General features: G+C 41.9%; 1 protein-coding gene across 2 annotated transcripts; it reads right to left on the bottom strand.

The window, feature by feature from the left end:
* Positions 1-384: 384 nt before the first annotated feature.
* On the bottom strand, positions 385-23499 carry ngfa (nerve growth factor a (beta polypeptide)). Of its 2 annotated transcripts, XM_052057284.1 has the most exons (3): positions 23297-23499; positions 3439-3564; positions 385-1712 (listed from the first exon to the last, which is right to left on the bottom strand). In XM_052057284.1, exon 3 carries the CDS (start codon positions 1699-1701, stop codon positions 877-879), a length of 825 nt encoding a protein of 274 aa, XP_051913244.1. In that variant the 5' UTR covers positions 1702-1712; positions 3439-3564; positions 23297-23499; the 3' UTR covers positions 385-876. The 2 variants fall into 2 exon arrangements, with proteins under 2 accessions (XP_051913244.1, XP_051913245.1); XM_052057285.1 differs by lacking the exon at positions 3439-3564.
* Positions 23500-26650: the final 3151 nt, after the last annotated feature.

The following is a 26650-nucleotide window of genomic DNA, read 5'->3' as shown; positions in this document are numbered from 1 at the left end:
ACCCTTTTCAAAGTCACTTCCTAATACCTGACTTGAAGAAACTGTTGGTGGTCCCATACAGTCCAAACTCTTTGTTGTTATTGTTATATCTTTTCTCTAACTGAGCAATAGGTGTGATCTTACTGCTGATTCAAAGTTCAATCTTGAGACAATTTTAGCAACTCTATGGGATGGAATCTTAAAATTTGGAAACCACACATTGGTATATCATTTTGATGCTAAGTAGCTGGAACGAAATTCGACATTGTCTCAGTATACTGCATCATTAAACAGTTGATAAATATACGAATGAGTTTACATAGCTTGCATCCAGGCATTTTTATCGAACAGCAACCTTAGCAGAGTGAAAAAAGGAGCTCAGGAAATCAATAACACAACAGTAGACTTGATCTTTTTTTTTTATCCATCATTCATGTAAAAATTCTGAATGTGCATATTTCAAATCGACAAAACAAACCAGGCAAGTACAGATGTGCTGAATAAATAACAATAAGAACAACAACACAACAATGACAACAATAAAAGCTTGAGTTCATTTTGTGTGACTACACGCACAAACACACACACAAACACACACACACTATCACACACACATATATAATTTCATATTTCACTGTATAAACCATAAATATAATATGCAGTCCAGACCAGGACTTCTCGGGCTGAGGTAGGGTGAGGAGCGGGATTGCCATGGGGCTGGAACGATGAGGTCCCGAAAGTGTGAGTGTGTGTGTGTGTGTATGTGTATGTGTGTGCGTGTGTGTGTGTCTGTAAACTGGAAAAAGGAATACAGTATTGGCAATGAAGCTGTAGTGGTCGACGGGGAGAACTGTGTGCTAGTTTCATAGCTTTGTGGGCGGAGCCCATCCTTCCTAGTCAGTGTACGAGCCGCCCCGCCCAAGACTTCCTGCTGAGAACACACACACATGCAGCGTTGATGCGAATGAAGCGCCAGGCTGTCCGTTCCTTGTAGATAGTGAGGGCGCTTACGAATATGTGTGTGTTGGTGCAATAGGAGTTCCAGTGGCGACTGTCGATGCCGAGACAGCCAGCAGTGCCCGATTTGGAGCCCTGCTTGCCGCCTCGTCCCCCCACCCTTGCTTTGGAGCCCTTGTGCATTGGGGTTCGGCAGGTGGTCTCGTAGAAGAACTGCTTCTTCACAACGTTGTTGATTGTGACATTGGGCAACACGGTCACCTCATTCCCAGCGATGTCTGTGGCCTGGGTCATGTTGCCTACCCAGGTGTTAATGCTATCGCATACCGAGTACTCTCCTCTGTGCATGGTATGCGAGCCCGCCCTGCGCCTCACCCGTAGCCCCCTCACTCCTTCAGTGTCATAGCCTTCAGCTTCCAGGGCGTCATGTGAGGGTGGCACCTCGCTGAAGACGACGCGTGACGAGGAACGATATCGTCTCTTGGAGAATAGCTTGGGGTCCACCACCGGGATAGAGGGGTCAGGCGTGTGCGAGGCTCCTCGATGACGCCTCTTGGTCCTGTGATGACTGGTCCTGTGAAGTTCGGCGTGCTGGTCTCCAGCCACAGACAGAGTATGTTGCTGCTGCCCAACTTGGTGATTGGCTATTGTCTGCTGTCCCGCTTTGCGGTTGGCTAGCCCGGCGCTTTGGGCCAGTCCACCTCCCATGTTCAGTACAGCATGGACGCCGATCAGGAGGACCAGGACCAGTGGTGACGACCTCATGGGCACACGTCCTGAGAACAAAACAGAGTTCCAATTGTGGCTAAACAGTCCTCAATTTATTTCATCTTTAATCCAACACTCTTAAAACAGGTGGGAAAAAACCCGTTAAACTTTTGGGCTTTTTTTTGGACAAAAGAACTTTGAAAGTTGGGTCAAATTGATCCAAGTCAATTTGGGTCATATATATATATTTGACCTTGGGGTTTCCAGTGTTGATTGTGACATTTCCAGTCCATAACCCGCACGTGTTTCGGTAGACTATGCAACATATATATATATATATATGTATGTTTTAAAAAACTCACCCCCTCACCCCCCCCCCCCCCCCCCCCTCGGGTGGTGTCCATCCCTCATTCAGCTCGGGTCCTCCACCAGAGGCCAGGAAGCTTGAGGGTTCTGCGCAGTATCATAGCTGTTCCCAGCACTGCATATTTCTGGACTGAGATGTCCGATGTTGTTCCCGGGATCTGTTGCAACCATTCCTCCAGTTTGGGGGTCACTGCCCCGAGTGCTCCGACCACCACAGGCGCGACTGTCACCTTTACCTTCCAGGCTCTCTCCAGCTCCTCTCTGATCCCTTGGTATTTCTCGAGTTCCTCGTGTTCCTTCTTTCTGATGTTTCCATCATTTGGGACCGCTACATCCACTACAACGGCTTTCCTCTGCCCTTTATCTATGATCACGATATCTGGTTGGTTCGCCATTACCATCTTGTCAGTCTGGATCTGGAAGTCCCACAGGATCTTCGCTCTGTCATTCTCCACCACCTTCGGAGGTGTTTCCCATTTTGACCTTGGGGTTTCCAGTCCATACTCTGCACAGATGTTTCGGTAGACTATGCCAGCCACCTGGTCATGGCGTTCCATGTAGGCTTTCCCGGCCAGCATCTTACACCCTGCAGTTATGTGTTGGATCGTCTCAGGTGCCTCTTTGCACAACCCACACCTTGGGTGTTGTCTGGTGTGGTATATCTGGGCCTCGATGGCTCTGGTGCTCAAGGCCTCTGTGCTGTCCTTCAGGCCAGCCCTCTCTAGCCCCTGATAGGACTTCTTGAGATCAGCCACTTCGGTTATTGTCCGGTGGTACTTCCCGTGTAGGGGCTTGTCCTCCCATGATGGTCCCTCTTCCATTGCCTCATTGTCTGAGACATTCTTTGAGTGTGTGTGTGTATGTGTATATATATATATATATATACATATATATATATATATAAAAGCCTTTTTAATAGTGAGCTTCTATCGAGAGGAATAGTTAGTGGCAAATGCCCATAAAATAAAATCCAAGGTGGCAAGTGTTTTGATATTTTGTGATATTTCACAGAGGAGCGCAAAGTTTCCACCAGCATTCTAAGGATGTTTTATGTGCTGGTCATGGTGAATTCGACATTTGTCAGTGAGGCTCATCTACATCGAGGTTTGCAATTTCTCAGCTAAATATGTGCATATTACCTCATTTAAACATGTGCAAATACCACTGGCACACCGAGACGCATTCTGTTTGGTATATCAGTTTGTGACGCATTTCAGCATCTGCACATGCTTTGTGAATTAGATGTATTCTGTTCGCTCTGTTTTTATCGGTTAGTGCCACATACCCTAATCCTTTATTGAATTCGATCTTCAGTTTTGTCTAATATAGTATGTAGCTTAAAACTTGGCTCAGACAAAGAACTGCATAACGATTTTCTTGTCAGTCCATCACAGCAACCAACATTCATTTTCCCTCCAAAAGACACACCTGTGGAATGTGTCCAGTTAAAGTGGGAGCCCTCGGTGGACTCTAGAGCCAGACTCCAGTGCAGGCCGGGTCCCTTATGCCTGCCATCTGGACCCCCCTGAACCACAGCTTGGCAACACGCACACACTGTAGAAGAAATGCAGGACACACATTTCAGATTAATTATTAAAATCTATTCATTAAAACACTTGAAACTGAACAAAATGTCTGGACACAAAGATCTGTCTGAAATCACCCCAAAAAAATGAACATGGCAGATGAGTGAAAATTAATTTCTACTCAAGAAAATACATTTATGAATAAATGCACAGACTTGCAACATATGTCTGGCCAGGAAGGCCAGTTCTGTCCTGGGCTGCTCCCTTGACACTCTGGAGGAGGTGGGCAACAGAAGGATGCTAACTAAGCTAAAAGCTATAATGGCCAGTCCCTCCCACCCCCTCCAGCCCGCCCTGACAGCACTTGGTAGCTCCTTCAGCCAGAGACTGTTACACCCGCGCTGCAAGAAGGAGAGATACCGACGCTCGTTCCTACCGACTGCTGCCAGGCTGCTGAATAAAAAATAACAATAATAATAATAATAATAATAATAATAATAATAATAATAATAATAATAATAATAATTAAATGATGTGAAAGACAAATGTAAATACCATTTACATTGTATTGTACTGCAATTTATCCATTTTGTGTTTATATTGCACTTAATTGAACGGTGTTTGTTGTTGTTGTTTTTTTTTCCTCTTTCTTCTTTCTACCTACATTCTTGCTGCTGGAGGCTGTAAATTTCCCCAGTGTGGGACTAATAAAGGATATCTTATTATTTATTTATATGTGTGGACAAAAAATTGCAGGTGATGCACAGTACTGACTTGTAATAGTACTGTGACATCAATGCGTAAATAAGGTTGAATTCTTTTCTCAGTATTGGAACATGACTTTTCGCCCCCTTCTCCCACAGAGCCTGAACTTACAGTGCCCTTTTCTGCATCTATACACTCACAATGTTTACTTCTCATGGTTTAAATTCGCCGCAGATTAGACTCCTTGATATCGCTCCTCTGTCGCCTCAGCAAAAGTCACAAATACACTCGCATTCATCACAATACATCATTCAAATTACAGTATGGGAACGAGCAGATGAACACATATAGGCCTTCATACATTCAGTCTGTCACACACAAAAACAACCATAAATAGAAATGTCACGAAGCTGCTCAACCCTCCTCCTGACCCTCCAAAAAACAACAACAAATGTTGCAATGTGAATTTCAAAGAGGAAAAATACCACTCTGTACAGTTCATAAAATTGTACTTTTCTTTCCGGTGTGCACGTCTTGGCCGCCAGGAGGAAGTATAAGAATTGCTGTGCATTAAGATGTCCGGACCTTTCTCGGGTCATCAGGGTAGCACTAATATCATGTACTATACTTGTGGTTCTTCGCAGAGGATAAAAACTATTTTCAGTTATATTATATCAATAGGCCATTCAAAGTGTTTCAGCTGGCCGTTCCTGTCAGAGGATATTATCGTTTGTGTGGGGGATTTGAACAATGTCCCCAACCCATCTCATCACTCAGCTATATGGTAACATACTTTTGAGCTACCATTTCTAGTTACAACGTAGTTACTGTAGTATTGCTGGTTGTTAGGTACTCCATGGTAAGGTATCATGTTCAGATGTAAAAGTTGGAAATGACAACTTATTTGTGATAAAATGCAAGTGTGCTAAACTTAGCATAGTTTAAGAACCATCTTTTGTCAGCATATTGCTAAGCAGACACGCAGTGTGAGCGTGAGCAGCCAGTGCGATGCAGTATCCCAATTTTGGGACAAATTCAGATGAAAATTTTTACTATTGAGTGACAATAGTCATACTTTAGAATTACATTAGTAAAGCCTGGTTCACATGGTAGGATAATCGGACCGATTTCAGCCCCGAATCTCCCCTCCCGAGAATTTTCAAACATTAAATAATCTTATTAAGGCAGGTATTGTTTGAGGAACCACTGTTTTGGCTCCAACAAGCCTACACACACACACACACACACACACGCACACGCACGTGCACACACACGCGCGCACGCACACACACACACACACACACACACACACAGACACACACACACACACACACACACACACACACACACAGATGGAGCAGGTCCAAGCAGGCAGTGGTTTGATTGATCCAGGCTGACGCGTTGCTCCCTCTGTAAAAAGTCCAGCGTGAGCCAGGAGACTCCTAATGTTAAAAATATGTGGCTTGTGTGGAGCCAGCACAAATGCCGCTGTGAGAGCAGAAGGGTCAATGCGGTTTGCAGAGCACATCTGATTTACTGGATTAATTCCTCACTCCATCCTTGGACTGTCTCTGTGACCCTGCCACACATGACTTGTTAATGTGACATAATTTGTTATGTTTGTATTATTGTTAATAATCTATCTCATGTCTTCTGTAAAGTGCTTTATAGTCCAACTGCACAGGTTGTGTAAACACGCTGTAAAGGGTATACAAAGTTGAGTTGAGCAAAACAAACAAACTGTATCTGTTAGCACACATCCAAACACAAATTCTGAATATGCTCCTTCCTGAGGTTTTAGAATATTTCTTTAACTGGAGTTTGACTCTGCTCCCATTTCTTACTGTTTACTGAAACCCAATTTCACTCCAGAAAGAGTTTTCTTATTGCACAACCTGCTAAAGGAAGTTTTTTTCTAACAGTGGATATGGCCATATATTCATATGGAACTGATAAAGCTGAGATCAAGTGTTGTTTGAGCATCTCCATGGGCAGCGGTCTCAAGAAAAACACAAAAAAGTTTTTTTTCGCTCACGTGCAATTTCAGTTATGACAAAGGGTTCCCAGGTTCATATGTGAAAACATCTCAACACACGAAGCTTCACATTACATTACTGGATAATACAGTCCAGCATAAACAAAACACTTATCCAATATGGCTATTATGAGTCATACCTTGTAAGGTCCTTAAATTGAACCCATAGGGGATGTTTATGCCTTTGTGTCCCCACTCCGTCATTGTAAATCAAGACCATTCCCTGTGAGTCACGTATCCCTTTCAAATTTGACCAACAATGGACAGGTTCGTGCATCAAGATGATCGTATAACGGAAGATGATCTAAGTCAGGGATCCCCAACCTTTTTTGCCCCACGGTCTGGTTTAATGACAGACAATATTTTCAGGAACCGGCCTTTAAGGTGTGGCGGATAAATATCACAAAATAATATGGTATGAGCGGCATGAAAATTGTGGTATTTTCGAAAGATAATAATAAACCCGAATCTTGACACGAGGAATGTCCAATCTGGCTGCAACACTTTGGTCGCTATGGTAATGTTCAAACGTGACTTCAAAATAAGATACAACGCAAATTCAAAGTGTATGAAAATTACGACTCACCATGTTGAATCAGTGAGAGCCCTGACCTTGATTTTCTGCAACCAGGCGGTCCCATCTCGGGGTAATAGGAGACAATGACACCTGAGGAGTGTGGTATATGTCTAGTCTACTTCATAATTTTGATTTGGTCGCCATCGCTGCAGAACACCCCCCCGCTTCACACAGGTAGGATGTCGGAAATAGCAACAGTGCGATCTCAGGGTATTCAGCCATAACTTTAATCCAGAACACCGGCAGAGTTGTTGTCTCGAACGTACTTTTAAAGCCGACATCATTTGCAATCTCCTGCAGTTTTTTTTACTCATTTTGTGCAGACGGATGTAACAGAGAATCTGGTAATTTTTCAAAGTAAAGCATCTTTCATGTTCCGAAATAAATAAAACGGAATTAATGAAAGGTAATTATTCTTTCTGTGCGGCCCAGTACCAAATGACCCGTGGACCGGAACTAGTTCTGTGGACCGGCGGTTGGGGACCTCTGATCTAAGTCATGCTGTTGCTCGCTTATGACCTGGAACAAACAATCATTCCGGAACACGAGAGGAAGCAAATTACTTTGTCCCAAGGCAGCGGAAGACCGCCTAAATTTGACACGTAGAGTTACCTGATGACACAATTTGAGTTCGTCTGTTGGTTCAGCGATACTGCGCCCGCAAATCATCTGCTCAATGAAACCCATTGTCTGCCCGCGCGATACTTGTGCATCTCTTTGCGTATGATGCTATGGTCATCATGAGTTACAAAAGCACTGGCTAAAAGAAGCGTGTCAACGGCTTCCTCCGACAAAAACAGGTCACGTCGGCAGGTGACGACAGCAGGCAACCGGGTAATCAGGAGGTGTGAAAACGAGGTCGACAGCTGTGGTGATAGAGCTACCTAATGGAGAGGAAGCTAAGCATTTTCACTGTATGTCTTTCATCAAATGAGGCCAGAGCTCTTCCTCCTTCTGTCCTCCACTGGAAATTATTACTGAGAGGGATGATTTCCAGGTCAACATAACTGCTGTCAAGTTTGTGATAGTAAATGTGTCTTTTGGTCAAGTGTATTGCACCAGTATTCCAAAGCTAACAAACAATGGGTTAAATGCTAATGATATTCTGTACATTGAAAACAGAATGAATTCACCTCATTAGTGTAAACTGAATTGATGAATGGTATTTCAATCCTTTGTAGAAAGAAAATGTGCACCGTTTTGACAAGTCATCCCTTTGAAACTAAAATGACATTAATACAATGTCGTCATACACTTTCAATCACACTAACTGATGTCATGTAGCATCTGTTGTGTAAATGCAGAATTAGACACACTTATGCTTTCAATAAAGATATAATGATTTTAATCATTATATACTCACATTTATAATCAAGAATGCTTAGTGCACTGTGTGGCAGTTTAGGGACGCAACCACCTTTTCGAGGACGGGGTTGGGATGAGATAAGTATTCAGACTAAACAGGAGCATGGTTGGACAGTGGATGGAGCCACCAACACCAGCTGCAACGTGATGTTTTTGTAACAATTGCACACATGTACATAATTTACACTCACATACACACACATAGTCAAACAAGTTCCTGCCAACTAGTGCCTTAAGTAAAGTCTAGATGTCAATTTGATGGACCTGAGAGTTAATAAACTACACTGAAAAATATCGTTCTCACAAAGGGATGACAGGAAGATTAAGATAAGCACATTACAGCCTCTGTCAGCTCATATGAGCAGCCTTCAAAATTAAGAGTATAGAGCATTACTTAATGCTGTATATTGAATCTCTATAATATCACTCGTGTTATTCAAACTTTTTCACAATGTAGTCTTGAGTTTGACTTTTGAGAACTGCACAATGCTCTCAAAAGTACATTACAATAGATAGTTTTTTTCCAAATCAAGGTATCTTTGCTCAAGGACCACTCAACCCTTTTAAGTTTAACTTAAAAAGTATACTTGTGATTGAAATTGCCCCGCTGAAAATGTTTCTAGACAAGGAAACACAATGTTTTGCAATACAATACAATACATGCATACAAAATGTGAATTTAAGACATCAAAACGTTTTGATTACAGTATATGAAAAAGCATTTTATTGAATTCATTTTGCTTTTACTGTGTTTCATACTATCTTTACATCTATCTTGAATGGCTTTTCCTCCAGCTAGTGGGCAAGACTCGACCTTCACTTCTAAGATTGCAAAAGGCGATTGTTGCTGTACATTGATTGTTCAATGTACTCATGATTATGCGTTGTCTAATAAAATACAACCATGGTAGGTCTGCTGCTCATACACACACACACACGCACACATGCACACACGCTCACACGCACCCCCCACCCCACACACACACACGCGCACACACACACACACACGCACACACACACGTTCTTATTATACAAAACGATTTAACTTTCATAATCCTTTCAAAAACCAGACACACAAGTCCATCAGATATAATAAAATAAGAGATTATAGTGTTAAATTTCCAAATCAAAATCCATCCGCCTCCTGACACCACAAAGTTGTTAACATTTTAAAAAAATCACTTATCACAGCAAACTTTGGTGTTCCTGCCAACGAGTCCCTAAATAGAAAAATGAGCACAGGGATCAATTGTGTGTATTACTATTGTACTCTGGTATTATTTTAGAATCTCACCAAATGAAATATGCTGGCGGCATGGAGAACTAGTGATGAGCCTAGCTACCTCACAGTTCTAAGGTTGGGCTATCAAATCCCAGCTTGTGGTTCTGTTCTCCGGGTACTCTGGCTTCCCCCTGCAGTCCAAAATCAACACTGATGAATTGAAAATTGTAAATAGTCCTTTGGTGTGAAAGTGCCCTGCAGTTAGCTGGCACCCACTAAAACTAGGAAGTCCCCTGCCTCTGCCAGCCGGGAGAGGCTCTGGCACACTGCCATGATGCTGAGTGTTAGAGAAAATGGCTGACTGGCTGGACGGATGGATGGATAGATGAAATGCGTCTTGAGACTACAACATACTGGTGATTCCCTCAGAAAATGACCTTTCATTCAACTTTCCTGTCAGTCAGCCAAATTCACAGGCTCTTTAACAATAGCTCAACAATGTATCGTATTCTCTCGATCAAGTCAAATCCATTTATTCACCGAGCTCAGACATATACTTGTGTGGTTTATATATCTCAATCCTGTTACTTACATACCATACCCTCAATGTGTGTTTTTTTTTTCTGATGCTTAAGATCGAAAAATATTCATGGCTACTGCTTCACCCATTAATCTATCGAGCTCTGGTTTAGAATGGAGAGACTGATTTGAACGCAATAAGAGCAATTTAGAGAAAATACGAAGCAGCAAAAGTGAACTGTTCATCAACACAGATTTTTTTTCAAGTTGTCCGCTGTGAAGAAAAGGTCTTGATGTGAGATTTGTGAAATGTTCGTAAATGGCACTCGATGCAAAATTGAAGAAGAATGCCTGCTCTTTGTGGCATCTGCGAGGGTTTTCCCATGTGGGATTCGTTCTTAGTTCATGACAGATGCTGCAAACACTCAGCACGGTCTACAACTCTGAGTCGTAGACCGTACTGAACACCCCTCTTTTCATTTTGAAGTCCACCCTGGCCGGCTGGGTGGAGACCTTCCCAGAAAATTCAATGACTGGCCGTCAATAATGAAATAGAACTTACAGCTATCATCGCATGTTCTTTTGAAGTCGAGAGAACGCATAATGAAACAATACGTCATTGCAAACCACCATAAATCAGTCACTCAGAAGTACCCAGCAAACTGAATTCAGTTGCGTAGCAAGAAAACTTACACTTGCTCTGCACGCCAATCACTGCCCACCCCAAAATATGCTTTGACCCCTTCAGTTGCCAGGCCAGATAATTTACTTTTGGGGACTGTATTTTCCATACTATAAGGCACACCTAAAATCCTTCGATTTGCTCAAAAGCCGACAGTGTGCCATATAATCCGATGCACCTAATATGTGGATCAATATTAAGATTTCTTGGACGTAGTATTTTAAATGTTCTGTAAAGTGCTTTATTACAGCTGCAGCAGTTGTGAAAGCTTGATATAAATAAAGCTGTATTGTGTTGTAATGTCGTCCTTTACCGTAGCTCCATGTAGTGGATGCATAATGCAACCACAGTCTATTGTACCTTCTATTCTATACGCCCTATAATGTGGTGCATCCTATATATGAAAACAGTTTTAAAATAGGCCATTCATTGAAGGTGTGCTGTATACTGCAAAGCACCTTTTAGTACGGAAAAAAGGGTATTTCAATATTTTTCTGTGAATTTTTTTTCCCACGTTTCAACCCATTGTCCATGGCAAACACAAAATGACTTTTTATCACAGTTTTCTGAAGAATTTGAGGGATTTGTAAATAATCTATAATCTAAATAAAATAATTATTTATATTATATCAATGGAAAAAAATGTTTTGACTATATATTTGTAACTGGTGTTGCCAATGTTTTAGGTTTTTTCATCCAATGTAAAATTGGATTAAGATAATTGATAGTGTGTTTTCAATAATTTTTTTTATTTGATTTTTTTATTCTTATTTTTGCTAAACCCCTGAGATAGCCTTGGCCACCCCATGGTGCTGACTCAAGGCTAAAAGTCTCAGTAAATGCATTTCATGCTTTCATAATAATTATATTAATCTTTGAATCTGCACAATGTCTCCTCTTTAATGCCACACAGTTACAGTATAGGCAAAGAGTTTTAGAACATTATTTAGCAACATGATGGTGTTATTAAGAGGTGGATTCGGTGAAATGGCCACTGACGGCATTAAAATGCAGTGGTAATTTTTGTCATGTAGCAAGGTGGTGGTGGACCCCAAAAAGCAGGCAGGAGGGAGCAAACAATGACCCGGACACAGTGTTCGGGCTGGGAGTCCTTTTAAAGCCGCGAATTATCTAACGACCAACAGGTGTGCAGCTGCAGGGAAAAGCCCCACAGTGCCACCTGTTGGTCACAAACCGAAACATGACAAATTGCAAATTTTGACATGATGTTTTTTGCTTTTTGTTGTTGTTGTTTTGACAAACACAAAAGGCTGCTAGTTTACTGTATTTTAATATTGGTCACAAAGAGAGCTAAGTATTTTCTCAGGTGGTACAGCACATCTGAATAAAATTGCAGTCCTGTATAATTTGACAGCTGTCTCTCCACAACTCATATTTACTTCCAACTGCTGTAACTATTTTAATGCTCTGGACAGGTTTTATATCTTCCCCTAGGCTAGGCCAAGGAAACCGAGCCTCAAAACACTTTTTTTTTTTTTTTAGATTGATGGATGAATCAATGACCGTACCATAATGTCATATGGATTTTCCTGACTGTGGGAATTGATTAACTTTTGCAAACAAGTGGAATAGCAATCTTTCTTACATACACAACAAATGTCTCTGTTTGAATTTATCGCACTCTGAGAGCAGTGAGACATTAATGAAAGTGATCCCTGACATGTTGACTTAAGATGTTGTTACAGGCAACTCATTTTATATCCCCATAATAAACTTGACTTCTGTTTTGGCACACGGTGAGAATCGAGCAATGAGAGCTTACTCTGGCACAAATGCAAAACCACATTTAAAGCACCAAGACCATGCTAATGATGAGGCCTTCGATGTTCTATCTTCACTAGCGAGAGCCAAGCCCATTCCTCTTCCTGATGACTCTCCCAGCACTTGTCCGGCATATGTGGGAGGCCTCGTAGCTTGGATGAGCACAATGCCTTAACATGTTTTCCAGACATGTGTTTTCTTCTTATGACCTTGACGTTGAACAATCCGCACAAGACAAGTGTTAAATCTTTTGGCAAGGCTCTACTAATGACTCCCATTTGCTGCTGAAAATCCAACATGTCTGAGCAAAGATCGACATCTCTGTGTGACCCAGAGAATGATGAAGACAAGGGCGGGAAGGAGGCAGAGGAGAGAGTCGGAAATATCAAGGGATGGGGAGAGGCAAAAACAACAGAGGGGGGCCACAGAACAAATAAAGGAACATTTGAGAACAAAGATATTGGGTGGGGAGGAGTTCTCGCAATCAGGGACACATGGAGCTTCATCGAGTTTAACAAGAAAATCTTTGTTCCACCTGTCAGCAAAGCATACTCCAACAAAGCTGTTGCAGCACATGTTGCATATTTATTGTAAGGGAATCCTGCAAAGAAAACCATGCACTCTGTATGAGCAACAGATGACTGGTGTGGTTCATCTTACATCAAACAAATGCCAGATTTTAGCAAAACATCACTGACTAATGCTAAAATGAGTCAATTTTTTTATATTAACTTTTTTTCTCTTTACTAATTCAGATTTTGGTGCTCGACTGGTTAGCGCGTTAACCACACAGTGCAGAGGTACCAGGTTCGATTCCAGCTTGGGCCTTCCTATGTGGGGTTTGCTTGTTCTCCCCTTGCCTGCGTGGGTTTTCTTCCTCCCACATTCCAAAAACATGCATGAAAGGCGAATTGAATTGAATTGAATTGTCCCTAGGTGTGAACGTATGTGCAGATGGTTGTTTGTCTCTGTGTGCCCTGCGATTGGCTGGCAACCGGTTCAGGGTGTCCCCCGCCTACTGCCCAAAGACGGCTGGGATAGGCTCCAGCACGCCCCGCGACCCCGGATGGATGGATGAATGATTCAGATTTGCAAAGTTTTGAATTGGCCTGCCAGAATTTGAACAGTGAGCGCAATAATGTGGGGAGAGATTGTGATATTCGGCCCACAGGTGGTAATGTAGGCCTCCCTGGTGCTTAGCTTGCATTGAACTTCATACACACATGACTGGTATGCAAAAGCGTGTTGTCGGACTTGAACTGGAACGCAATATCCAATTTCCAGTGCTCGTGTGCACCGGCACACAACTTACGTGCACCCCGGTGTGAACCCTTTATTTATCCATTCTATCTATCCATCCATCCATGAACAGAACCACTTACTCTGACGAAGGTCGCGGGTGCGCTGAAGCTTATTCCAGCCGTCTTCCGGTATGAGGCAGAGTACACCATGAACTGGCTGCAAGCCAATCGCAGGGCACACATTGACTAACATTGACACTCACAGTAACACTTCGGGGCAATTGAGAGTGTTCCATCAACCTACCATGCATATTTTTGGAAAGTGGGAGGAACCTGGAGTACCCAGAGAAAACCCACGCAAGCACGGAGAGAACAAGCAAACCCCACACAGGAAGGCCCGAGCTGGACGGAGAGAAAACCCACACAGGCGCGAAGACTCCTACAGTAATCCCATACTGCAGGCATGTCCAGCTCCGGGCCTGGAGGGCCACTGTCCTGCCCGTTTTCCATCCCTCCCGGCTGCAACACACCTGATTCAGATGAGCAGCTCATCAGCCAGCTCTGAGGCAGCATTAGAACGTTCCTGATTATTTGAATCAGGTGCGTTGCTCCTGGGAGAGCTGGAAAACAGGCAGGACAGCGGCCCTTGACGACCGACTTTGCATTTTCCATGATGCGTGATTTACGCTGTGCTCAGAATTAGGTGTGCTATGCGTCAGACATTAGGGTATGCATTTTGAATATTTCCTACTTTACTGAGGGGTTGAATGCACTGAGCAGTTAAAATGAATTGCCACTGTCTGGAGCCACTGAGGCGATATAACACCAAATGTTTACATTTTTAAGAAATAAGTGTCCACACGCTTTAAAATCTTGTACAGTAACAAATCAGGTTTAGTGCTCAGCAATGCTCTTTATATACCATCAATGTAATGCTCGATGAGACATGTAGTGAACTACAATGATAAATAGGGGACTGTTTACATAGTGGGATGAAAAACCTTAGTCAAAGACTAAACAGAAACCTTTGCTTTGCCTGTCACAAGTTTTTGTGCGTGTGTGTGTGTGTGTGTGTGTGTGTGTGTGTGTGTTAATTAGTTAGTATGTTTTTTTTCTCTTCAATTGGTTCCCTGAAAAGAAGTATAAATTAAATTGAAGGATAGTTATTAAATTTCATTGTCTTACCCACTCCATGGACATGAAATATATCTGGACACTGGCATGGATGAGGAAAAAAAAGTGTATATACCGTAGTTGCCTTGGTGACATAAGTCATGTTGCTGTTTGGAGTTATGTACACAAATCTATCTGTCAGTGTTCAGTATTGTTTATAACAATGATGATTTTTCTTAGTATTATGATGACAACAGTTTTAGGGCATTGAGAATTTTGCTCGACAGACTGAAATGAAGTCCTCGGGCCCAACTGCTGACCGGGAACTGCCGAATTTCCACAACTGCAGTGTGATAAGTCACGTTCGATTAGATGTTCATATCCCGCTCGTGTTTTGTGTGTTACATTGTTGTGTGCTGATCATTACAGCTTTCGTTATTTCGGAATTTGTTACTCGACCTGTAACATCATTGATTGGATCGGCAAAATAAGACATGACGGCACACAATCTCGTTCACTCCAGGGACGTCCTGTGCTGTCATTGTTAATAATACAGGGTTTCTCAAGCATACAATATATAGTCAATTTTTTTTTTCTTTTCAAATATTTTACAAATATTTTACAATATTTTACATTATTTATGGGGTTTGTGTGGGTGGGAGTGTTGGGAGGGGTGTCAGAATCTGGATTTCTCATTTTGGACAACATGAGATTAAAATAAAATACATTTTCATCACAAATGCAAGATGGAACCCAATATGTACTATTCAAGAGCTCAAATGGAATGTTCTGAAATGTTGGTATTGGTGCATCATTGTCAGTTTGTATTTACAACAATAACTTTTAATTTTGGGAGAGTCAAAACACATTCATTTCTTTTGGCTTCCTTGAACTCCAGATTGTTCTATAGCGACCACCATTAGTTGACGTTAATAATTAAAGAAGACACACACACACACACACACACGAAAACTGATCTCATGCGCAGACCACTTTGTCATGACTCTACACTTGTCAACTGCGTTTTCCTCACTCCCGCTGTCTTTTTCTCAGACTTCAGTCTCACTCTGCCTCCTGAAGAGCTAACCAGGCCATTTTCGATTCTGTGTGGTCTCCACATCATTCTGTCATCTCTCCCCGCCTGCGTCCACGCCGCTGCCTCGTAATCTCCCACACCCCCAACCGTCCGTCCCCGAGTCTCTCTCCCCCTTCGAGCTGATGCCAACCACCTGTCTGCGTGGGACCTCCCAGGCCCGCACTCCATCTGTTAGCAGCAAGCCATGTTGGCCGCGTGAGCGGATCTACAGCTAAAAGACATAAAGCTCCCCAGTATGACCTGCAGCTAAGGCGCAGATGGTTTAATATTTACTGATGCGAGTGCGGGCGTCACCATGGATACATTCGACAACTATGGCTTCCTCTCCAAAAGTCATGAAAGCAAGGAGAGGCAGAGAAACAGTTCCTTCCTTCATTCCTTCCGCAAAAGAAGACTCTTTACTAATTTGCAGGTGTGTAGGAGTCCATTTATGAGTCATTATCTCACGTAGTGTGCATTCCATGTCGACATAATCCGAATAAGTGCATAATAAGCGGCTTCGCTTGTAGACTTGGGCGAAGGAGTGTGCATGTGTTTGATGCGTATCCAACGCAAACATACATATGCTCACATTTGTCAGACTCGAACAGACAAAGATCCTTCGGAATCAGGTTCTTCTGACTACAATGAATCACGTAGTATGTAAATAATCTAACAAATACAATTTCGTAGGAAGGGAAAATGTTAGCTGTGTTATACACATGACAAATAAAGCGCATTTACCTTTATCTCAGTCACTCCCAAAGACGTTTTTAAACGTCTTTTCAGACTTGGTCCACAATTGGCTGGTACTGAATGAGTTAATATTAGGTCAGTTCAGGTGTAAAGGAGAAAAAAACCCCACTCGGTAGCAGCAAGTTTGTGTCATGTTCCAACAAGTAAATGGTGATTCGTAATGAAAGTGAGGCTGTGTCTATACAACTTCAGAGAAAGAAATTGAGAACAGAACTGCAGCACTAAACCAACATGTTAATACCACAACAGTATTATTTGAGCTGGGAAAAAAAAAACAGCCATCTAATTTCTACATCGGCACTGTACGTCCACGTTGCCTTCATGCATGTGAACTTAGCAGGCCCGTCTGCACAGTTCATTGCAGAGGACACGCATGGCAATGGAAACATGCACAAACAGGAGAATGTGTCTCTTTTGACGAAGCACCTGTCAAAACTGTCAGTTGCGTCGAACGCAAAGACATGCACAAACACTACTGGTTTTGTATGATTATATTAATGCAGGTTCCAAACAGTGCCGAATGAAAGACAGGTGGAGATGGGATGATTCTGTTCTGTTGTGTTTACATGTGCTGCTTGAACAGTAATATTACCAAGGTAGCGTTGGACTTTTCTGTTTGTGAACTTATTACGTTTACAATTTGGACTTTGAATGTTTGTTCGGTCCACGCCACTAGTTTGTGCATTCTGTTTTACTTGTGCCTCGTTTCGTTGTTCCCCGCGCCTAAACCAATCAGCTCCTTTCCGCCCTTCAGGTTCTTCTCATCTGTGCATCATTATTTCAGTTCATCTGAGTGTATTTAGCTCTCCTGCTATGGCTTTGGGGTTTATCAGTTCATTGTGTATGTACAGTTCGAGCCAGATGTTTTTTGTTGCTGCACGGTTCCCAGATTGTTCTGTTTTTCTTGTTTGCATGCTTTCTTGGTTCCAACATGACATCTGCATTGCTATGGATGTGTTTGGATTCAATTTTAGAGTGCTGTTTGTATGTGTAGTTAGAATAGGTCCCCTATATTGGGCTTTCAATATATCACGTAATGAACATTCAATGTGGGACATCGTCTTAGAAAATAGTGAACCTTGGGTGGTCACAAAACAAACAAACAACACCCCCCCACTCCCAATACAATAGGATATATTCCATGGTGCATTTGCACCCATACAAAAAAGGAAAAAGATGCAACATGAATTTGAACCATTTGTAATACTCATTGTCACCCATAGACTCCGTCGTTGGGATACTTTCAATGGCCTGAAAAGAAAAACCAAGCACATATTCGCACAGAACCCGCCAATGATGCACCGTGATTCCCTCGTCATTAAAGAAACCAGGCCCTGCCTTTTAAAGTCACGCTCCTGCAGTCACAATCACACGTACAACACTAGAGAACCTGGGGATGGCTATGCAAATGGCAAAAGAAAGGGCAGACAGACATACAAATGTTAAGAAAGTGCTTTGTTTGAATTGGATTTTGTAAAATACACACGATATAAAATTGTCATTGGATTAATTGTTCAATATTCCGGAAGTAATGTTTGCAAAGGAGGCGATGACAAGGGCGATCACGTACAGTAAATGTCGGATGATGTCGCATGTCTCATTGGCGATCCTTTGCCACATGCTTCCCAATCCTGAGCAATCCAGATCTCACTTTTCCTCCACGACAGCTATCGCAACCCTGAGGTCAGACTATGACCTTTGACCTCTCTGCTGAGCCCACACCCAACGCCTCACTTTACACCAGATGCTCTGAGCCCACTGACATTTTAGTTTATTTTTTTGTTTAATGGATAAACAAACGAGCAATAGTAGACAATATAAGTCATCCCTCCACTTTCCCTAGCACCCATCACCACTTGGCTAACGTGTAAGCGGGACCCCATGTCAGCCAACTGCAGGACTCAGAGAGACAAACACGCTTTCGAACTCACATCCACAGCCAAAGACAAGCGCGAGTCTTTTTTAACAGATAAACACAACAATCAGCTCAGGATGACCTGCTTGAAATGGGACCACCCGTTTGCTCCAATGGCATAAATGACATTGTGTTTTATGGAAAATGAACTTTTACATGCAATTCTTTCTAATTGAACAATTAGTCAAGTTTTTTTAATGGCCTATGTGTTGAAAGGGTACTAAAGTGGCCAACAAAAACATGGAATTTACTTTTGAGGTTTGAATTCACTGCCTGATTTATGATGAACATTTGGACCTTTACGCTACAGTTTTTTTGAGAAACAAAATAACAATCAGGATCATCTTTGGCTGAGTAAGTTTGAAACTTGTCTCCAGTAATGTGAACCACTCTGGAATACCAGCAAACAAGAAACTGGAACAAAATGAACATTTTTGATACACAGAGTCATCACTCAATGTGAAGCGACCAGCAGTGTAGACATAATACCCCAACAATTGAACGTGACTTTTAACGTTGGTTGGTATTATTTATGGTGGTACATGGAGAGCCAAGTACTTTTTTCAAGGTGGTACTTTGTGTAAAAAACAACAAATAAATACATTTGTACACTAATGAATTGTTTGTAAAGATTTTTGTTGTCTTACAAAAATGCTCGTTGGAATGCATGAACGTGCCTCAGACGGAATTGTTCCTCCAGAAAGCTTGAGGCAATTAACGCACGAGATGTTGTTTTGGTAGCCAGCGCTGCTGTTAAGGAAACATTGAGGGCACAGAGTCTGGTTGAAAGCAACGCGGCGCAAAAAAATTAAAATAACACAGCGGTTGCAGTTGTCAACACTCTTGAAACTTCACGCTGACACTTTAGCAAGTTGGGGTCGTTTATTTGAACACATCCTGAAGTTTGTCAAACTGGGCTGAGCTGGAAAGTCGAAGCACCTAGAAGACGATTCAAAATGACAATGACATCTCTGGCTTTCAATACTGTCGTTTGATGTCAAAGGCTTTTAAAGAGTGGAGAATAAGAGGATAATGTCATCTGTTTAATTCAAAGTCATTAAGTGATCAAGTGAGGAAAAGTAATCAGACAACACTTTATGATGTGAATTTCCGCTGCCAACTGGCACTGCCCCAGATGTCAAACTGGCTGGTGACACAGTTTGATCAAAAGGCCCTCATGTGACGATTGTTTATGGAACGCATTTGCCATTTGCTGGACTGCTTCATGCATGCAAAATTGCAGTTAAGTTCACTGTTCTAAATCGGCTTGACTACGTCAATTACGACTATTATGTTAAAGCATAATTACTAAGTCAACAAAATTGACCAAAATACATTTTTAATGAGCATGAGTTTTCATTATTTTAAGTCAGATGTAAAAACTTCGGACTTTTTACAATAACACATAAAAGGTTTTCTTTTTAATCGGAGTTTATGTTCCAGGGATAATACAGCTACTTTTTTGTTGCTCATTTATTTGTTGGAATGTGTAAGTGTAGCTTTCAGAGTTTGCTTGAGGTTGTCTCTGGGCCTGAGGTGAAATAACCACAGTTCATCTCCAGGAGTGTTATCGCAGTTTGTCTCCTGCCCAGGTGTCCTGTACTGTCTGACTTCTCACACCGTTCCATCCTCATCTTTGCTCGCAAAATAAAATCATCCAAAGCCAAATCATTTTTTTTTAAATTAAAATAAACTATACATCTACTAAAATCAAATGTATATGATTCAGATTATCTTTTTTTGTTGTAACCACTTGACGAAATTCTTCAGTGTGGCCATGACTTGCAAATCTTCAACAAAAAAAAAAAGACTTACGCAGAATGGACCCAGAGTGAAATTTTTCCATCCCTCATCCAGTTCAGGATCACCAACATTTGAATCACCTTTGCAAACAACTACAGTCATTCCTCGCAATACTGCGATTTACCCGTTGTGTGTCACACATTGCAGACTCATATAATAAGTGCGAGTCAATTAAAAAAAGTGCATAAGGTATCGGGAAATGTCCACAGTTTGGAGTCAAAGCAGCTGAAGCGCCATTTGCAAATTAAAACTGTCCTAAGTTGTGCAACTGCACGTCTATGGTCAAGTAAATAATGTTCGCAAATACAGTGTAATATAGCCAAGGGCTTAGGACATGGCAAATAGAAACACAGCTGCTTGTGCACTTTAATTCACTGTATTCAGCAAACGCTAACAAAATACAGTAAACACAAGCACATTCTTCTATGACCTGCTGCTAGCCTCAACTCACCGGAGTAGCTCACGTTCAGTCAGGCAATTCTACCTAAAGATTTGCTGAATTTCACCTTTAAAGACAGACGCAGGTCCGGCGTCACAGATACTATCATGTGAAACATGAGTCCTGTACATCACGTGCATATATTGTGTATGAAGCTTTTAAAAAAATCACAAATAATAAAATACACATTTTAGCCACTACTTTGCGATTTCCACTGTTGTGCGCATGGTAAATTCACCTTGAAAGTGGTCTTTTAAAAGATAGGAAAACTCAAAGATCGTTGGTGTCTGGAGACAGATTGGTAGATTTACTCTCTTACACGACCCTCCCACCGCCTCAACTTCAAAGGAAACCTGAGCTGGTCATGAATAATCAGACATACCTGTATTTGTCTGCAGTGGAAAACTGTCCATCTGCTTTCCATGCGCACATCAGGGCGTGTTTGTGTTTACTGCAGTTGAGGACTGAATAATGGACTGACAGCGATCATACAAACAACCCAATCGATGAATATTGCTGAAAAATTCAGCTGTTTGACTTGTAATATACAAAATAAGTTTTGAGAAGGTCTTAGCCCTGCGACTTGCCAACTTAGTGGGCTAGTGACAACTTGCAAAATAAGCGCAGAGAAATACGACCATTTAAAAGCAGATTGTGAGTTTTGGCTAACCTATTCACTTTATGTTTACATGAATCTTTTCTTCTTTCTTTTTGTGATTATACACCACTCAATCAAGGAATTCACACTGTTATATGTTTTTGTTTCATGTCCCACAAAGAAGCAGACCTTCGGTCACGAGACTATCATCCAAGTGAGCCACAGGCACCAAGTTATTTCGAAGGCTTTAAAGTCAGGGCTTGTAAATTCTTCTGTACCAAACTCATTCAACTAACTTGACACAGGACTTAGACAAAATGCTCCCGCAAATATGGAAATCTAAAATACCTATGGAAATCTAAAATGCAAAACTGTAACATCCATTTGCTTGTGTGTGGCTCTAATGACAAAACACAATCCCTTCACATGGTCCAGAGAGAGGAACTCTGGATGTCATCATCCGGTAAACTCACTCATGGCCAATATGAGACTTTCATGTGAAAGTTACAGCAAGACTGCATAGCTTTCTCTTGCTCATTTCGAAGCAAGGTTCAGGGGCGGGGGTGTACCCTTATAGAAAGTACCATAGCTTCCCAAGAAGCATTAATGGCTGACTTATGGGGGGATGTCAGTGTGGGCTATTGTTGTCATTATACTTTATATGTGCAATAGTACCAGACAGTTTAAACAGACAACATCAGCGCACGCACGCACACACACACACACACACACACACACACACACACACACACACACACACACACACACGCACACACACACACACACACACACACACACACACACACACAAACACACACACACACACACAAACACACACACAATAAGAATAATCTTCACCTTGAATAAGAGTTTTAATGATACGAGCCATCTTTCAACAGTTTTTGTTGTTGTCGTTGTTCATGTAGTTGTTTTTGCTTTGAAACACAAACAGATATTTGAGAGACCAATGAACTGCTTGTTTTTGGGTGGGGGCCGGAACGGATTAGGGGTTATTTCTATGAATTTCAATAGGGGAAGATAATTTGATTAAAACTTGTATCTCAAGGTAGGCCTGTACAGTATAAAGTATATTTAAGAGGTCATGAATGGTTGGAAGAAGGCCTTTGATTTGTAATACATGCTGGAAGATTTACAGTAAATTTGGGTCCCGGGTGACGTTCCTCTCATGTCAAAGCCAGAAAGGAATTCCCTGGTTGGAGTGGCAGGCATGAGGTCACACACACACACACACACACACACTTGTACACATGTAGATGGAGCACATTCATCCAGACTACCTGTCGGGGTATAAACAATGATGGTCGGCACAGGGTTTTGCAGCTTGGCCCCGCCCCGAGAAGCGTGAGGGGGAACCTCAACAGCACATTTCAGATGGGACATTAGAGCTCATCCCAATCTACAAGTCCTTCAAGGCTTGTGTAACATGAGCAGCGAGGCAGACAGATAGAAAGGTGGGAGGGGGGGGGGGAACAGACTGATAGAAAAAAGGGGTGAGAGAAAAAGAAGGTAACCTGATGTCTCAGGGGGTTTCAGAACACGAAGCTGTTTCCAGTTGAAGTTTGGAGAACCTCTTTGCTCCAAGCCCACTCCGAACTAGTCTCCCGTTTGCCAATTTGCACTCTTTTAGTTAATTTATTTGTCTCAATCTGACTTCCAGGAAACCTGAACTTCAACACCCCACCCACTTTTCATTAGTAAGTAATTGGTATGCCTCACGTGTTTGAGGTGAATTTGTTTTTCTCCCATCAGCCGAAATGTTCACGCTGGCCTCAACGTCAATTCAGAGGCTCCGCTTTCACTTAATAACAGGTGTTGAGAAGGGGTAAAGTCAACATCGCTGGAAAAACTCTCTCTTGCTTTGGACTATCCAATATCCACACCACACGTGCTTATATTTATATGAAAAACTCACCACCGTTAGTGTTGCTTCTGCTTCTTTCCTCAGTGGGTGAAAATTTCCAGAAAAAGTTATTTTGATATTCCACCACACTCCCCTCCCAAAAATGATCCCAAGGTCAGATCCTGCTCCTGTTTTCAAAGCCGCGTATCCAGGTCTGGGGCCATTCACGTCTGTGTGTCTTCCTCCCACACGCTTGGAAAATGGATTGATCTAAAACTTTAGTAACAAGAGTCCCAATACTGCTCCCTCCCTCCTGGTGTTCCTCACTGCAGGTCCTAGTGCCGTCTGCTGCTACATGGAGGGGAAAGGAAAATACAGTGGCGAGATGTCGAAACAGCATTTATCAAAATGCACAAGTGTCCAAACATTCCCAAGTAAAATGCACTTTGACAAAAGTAAAAACGTGAAAATCCCATTTGCAAAGAGCAAATTGTCCGGTTAAAAAGCACTCAGCCCAACAAACCAGTGCTTGCGAGCGTCAACTTTGACAGAAGAGGCCTTCATATCTATTACTGTACTTTGCTTTGACACCACGCTCATTACATTAAGAATTGAACTGATCTCAATGTTAGTGTATCACTTTGGTGACATGGTGATATTTATGGAAAGCTTACTGTCCATTCCTTACGAGCAGAGAGGAAATCAAAGGACTCAAGCATCAAGTTTCATTTTCAGATTATCCTCGTCCACAGCAACAGGGGGAAAATGGTGTGTTGAGTCTACTCAATTTTAAGTAGATGATCAGTCTACTGAAAGAATGTAATTCAGTTTTATTTCGTGCACACCCAATGAAATAAAATGGAGTAAATTCAACAAAAACTTTTTTCAATGTCATAATTTTAATGAGTGCACTGAATGCTGCAAAAGCAACAAAAAAACCCCCCGAAAAAAAAACAGAAGAGCAGAACGTTTACCTCGATCCTTTGCAATAGATGTTAATGACATGTGTGCCTGTTTCTGCGTGTTGTTTTGTTAGCATTTTTTTCACCCTTGAATTCCACATTTTCTTATTCTTGAATTATGACAGTGAGCCACAGTATGAAATGCGTTTTTCAAAATCCCTTTCGAGATGGGCACATCTGGTGCAGACTGTAACAACTATGTCAGAAATGTGATGCAACATTCATGCAGTCAGAAAATAAAGACCAGTAGTGAAACCCAGCTCCTTGTTGATGGCAAATAGAGAGAGCAGAAAAGTTAAACCACACCTCTCTGATATTCACCCACCCGGGGTAGCTCTAAGCCACACCCGACATTGACTCGGGCATCTATACTGTCCTCTATACAGCAGGGACACTTCTTTCTTGTTGTGGCATCTTTATTTTGTCACTCTCCTCTCTTTTGTTTCGAAGTGCTTCTGTCTCGCTTTTGCAGCATTTTTGACCCAAACCGTACTGCTGGCAGAGCCTTTGGCACTGACAGAGTAGACAGTCATACTACACCCCTTTTCCCTGACAGATGAAAAATGAAAGAAAGGAAGGATTGTGTGTCAGTGCCATCCCTTTCTCCTCCCCTTGAGAGCAAAGAATTCCTTCAATCTTCACATAATATGTTGATCCTGTTTTGGTGTTGATGGGAAAACTTGATTGGGTGCAAACTGTCACCAGCCAAAAAAAACAACACGATGCTAATGTGAGGGTTGTGTCTCTCTTTCTTTGTATCTGTTTAACAATGGTGAGCCAAATATCTGAGTTCAAACGCTACTGAGCATTTTCCTAATGCCCAAGCTTGTGTCGCTGTCAGATTTGTCTAGGCCCTTGTTATCTGGATGAGGGCTGAAAGGGGGAACCCCCAAATAGCAGACTGTGCCCTCACACTCGACTCTGAGGTCGTTTCAGGGTGAGAAGAGCGGGGTGAGGGTGGGAGGTGGGGCAATGCTAGGCTGGCATTGTGCCATAGAGGTCGGAAGAGCGCTAAAATGCTCATATTTCACACTTTGTGTCAGGGAGACCACCTCAGACGTCGACCTGCGCAGAGTTTATCTCACCTTTTTTAATCTTAACCAATTTGTACAAGTTGATAATGTTGACAATGTTGATAATTTGCTGGCTGAGTCACACCCGTAACCACAATTAAAAACGATTTAGTTCCTTAAATAAGAAAACAATCAAAACAAAACAAAACACTGAAACATATAGTTAGTTCGGCATCAAGGCTGTTTCTGCTTGTTCCAGAAAATGTGCAATTAATCATTATTCAAGTGCATGTGCGTGCATGCATGCCGAGCAATAATTAGGATGAGTCATAATCAATTTACAGCTCTATAAATTCCAGTAAATTCCTGCAAGGACTTGAATGTGTTCCTGATCCTCACACACACTGAATGGCTTTGTTCAAAACAAATGCACATCATTGTCATATTCTTGACCTGAAGCATTGTCTGATCTGAGGATCAACCTAAAATGCACTAAAGCCTTCGCAGTTCAGCTTCATTTGACCTTCTCTAACCTTTGGAATGCACGCCCTATTCGTCAATGTTTCAGTCTCTTTTTGCAAAGTTGGTTGTTTTCTTATGAGGTGTTCAGCAAAATTCACAACAACCATTTGATCAATGAATGGACCAATCCATTTCTGAGCTAAATTAGAAGTGGTATTTAAACAGTCCATTCTGCTGTTCTAATTTTGACACGATAGTGAGAAACGCATTTGAAGACTTGAAGATTTGGAGAAGACTCTTGAAAACTACCATCGCATACCTGCTCACATTTGAAGACATGCTGCAGAGGATTTAATCACAGTCCAGTCTCAGACCTAGCTTTTACAAAAACTGCGAATTTTGCACGGTCACACTTTACGACACTACAACTAGATTCTTTTGGCATTTTTTCCCCCACAATTCAAAATGTTCCCGTCATGCTCAGTTGTGTCGGTGTTTCTCCTTTTTGCATACTGCTGTTGTGATTGTTTGCAAAGTTTCCTGTTTCCAGTTTTCTTCAATCTCATCTATTGATTGTTGGTTGTGTCACGTCACCTCAAAGCAGAGGTAGCAAATCCAACCCTGCCACAGTTTGACTTCAGCAACAGCTGCTTCTACTCAACTGGCAGGTAAGGGAGCTTGTTAAACTGCTGGTTCAGTTATGAGTTTCAACTTCTGGACCTGGATCTACAACAAAGACAGAAAGAGTTCTGATATCACACACATTGTTTATTGTCAGAAATGCAAGACGAGGAAAAGACCTGATCTAAAACAGCTGAGATAACCACCTTATACTTCACTTACTCTAAACCGACCTTCAGTTTTTATTCACAGTCTATGAAAATTGTTAGGTGTAAGCCCAACAAAGACACCAAACAAACAATCAACATTATCTCGCCAAGGCTTCCAAAAGGATTTTCCCAAAGGCAAACGCCCACTGAGTTGAATGT

The sequence above is a fragment of the Hippocampus zosterae genome, chromosome 2, assembly GCF_025434085.1.
Source record: "Hippocampus zosterae strain Florida chromosome 2, ASM2543408v3, whole genome shotgun sequence".
Classification (NCBI taxonomy): domain Eukaryota; kingdom Metazoa; phylum Chordata; class Actinopteri; order Syngnathiformes; family Syngnathidae; genus Hippocampus; species Hippocampus zosterae.
The sequence above is the reverse complement of the archived record's forward strand: the minus strand, read 5'-3'. Positions and strand labels throughout refer to the sequence as shown.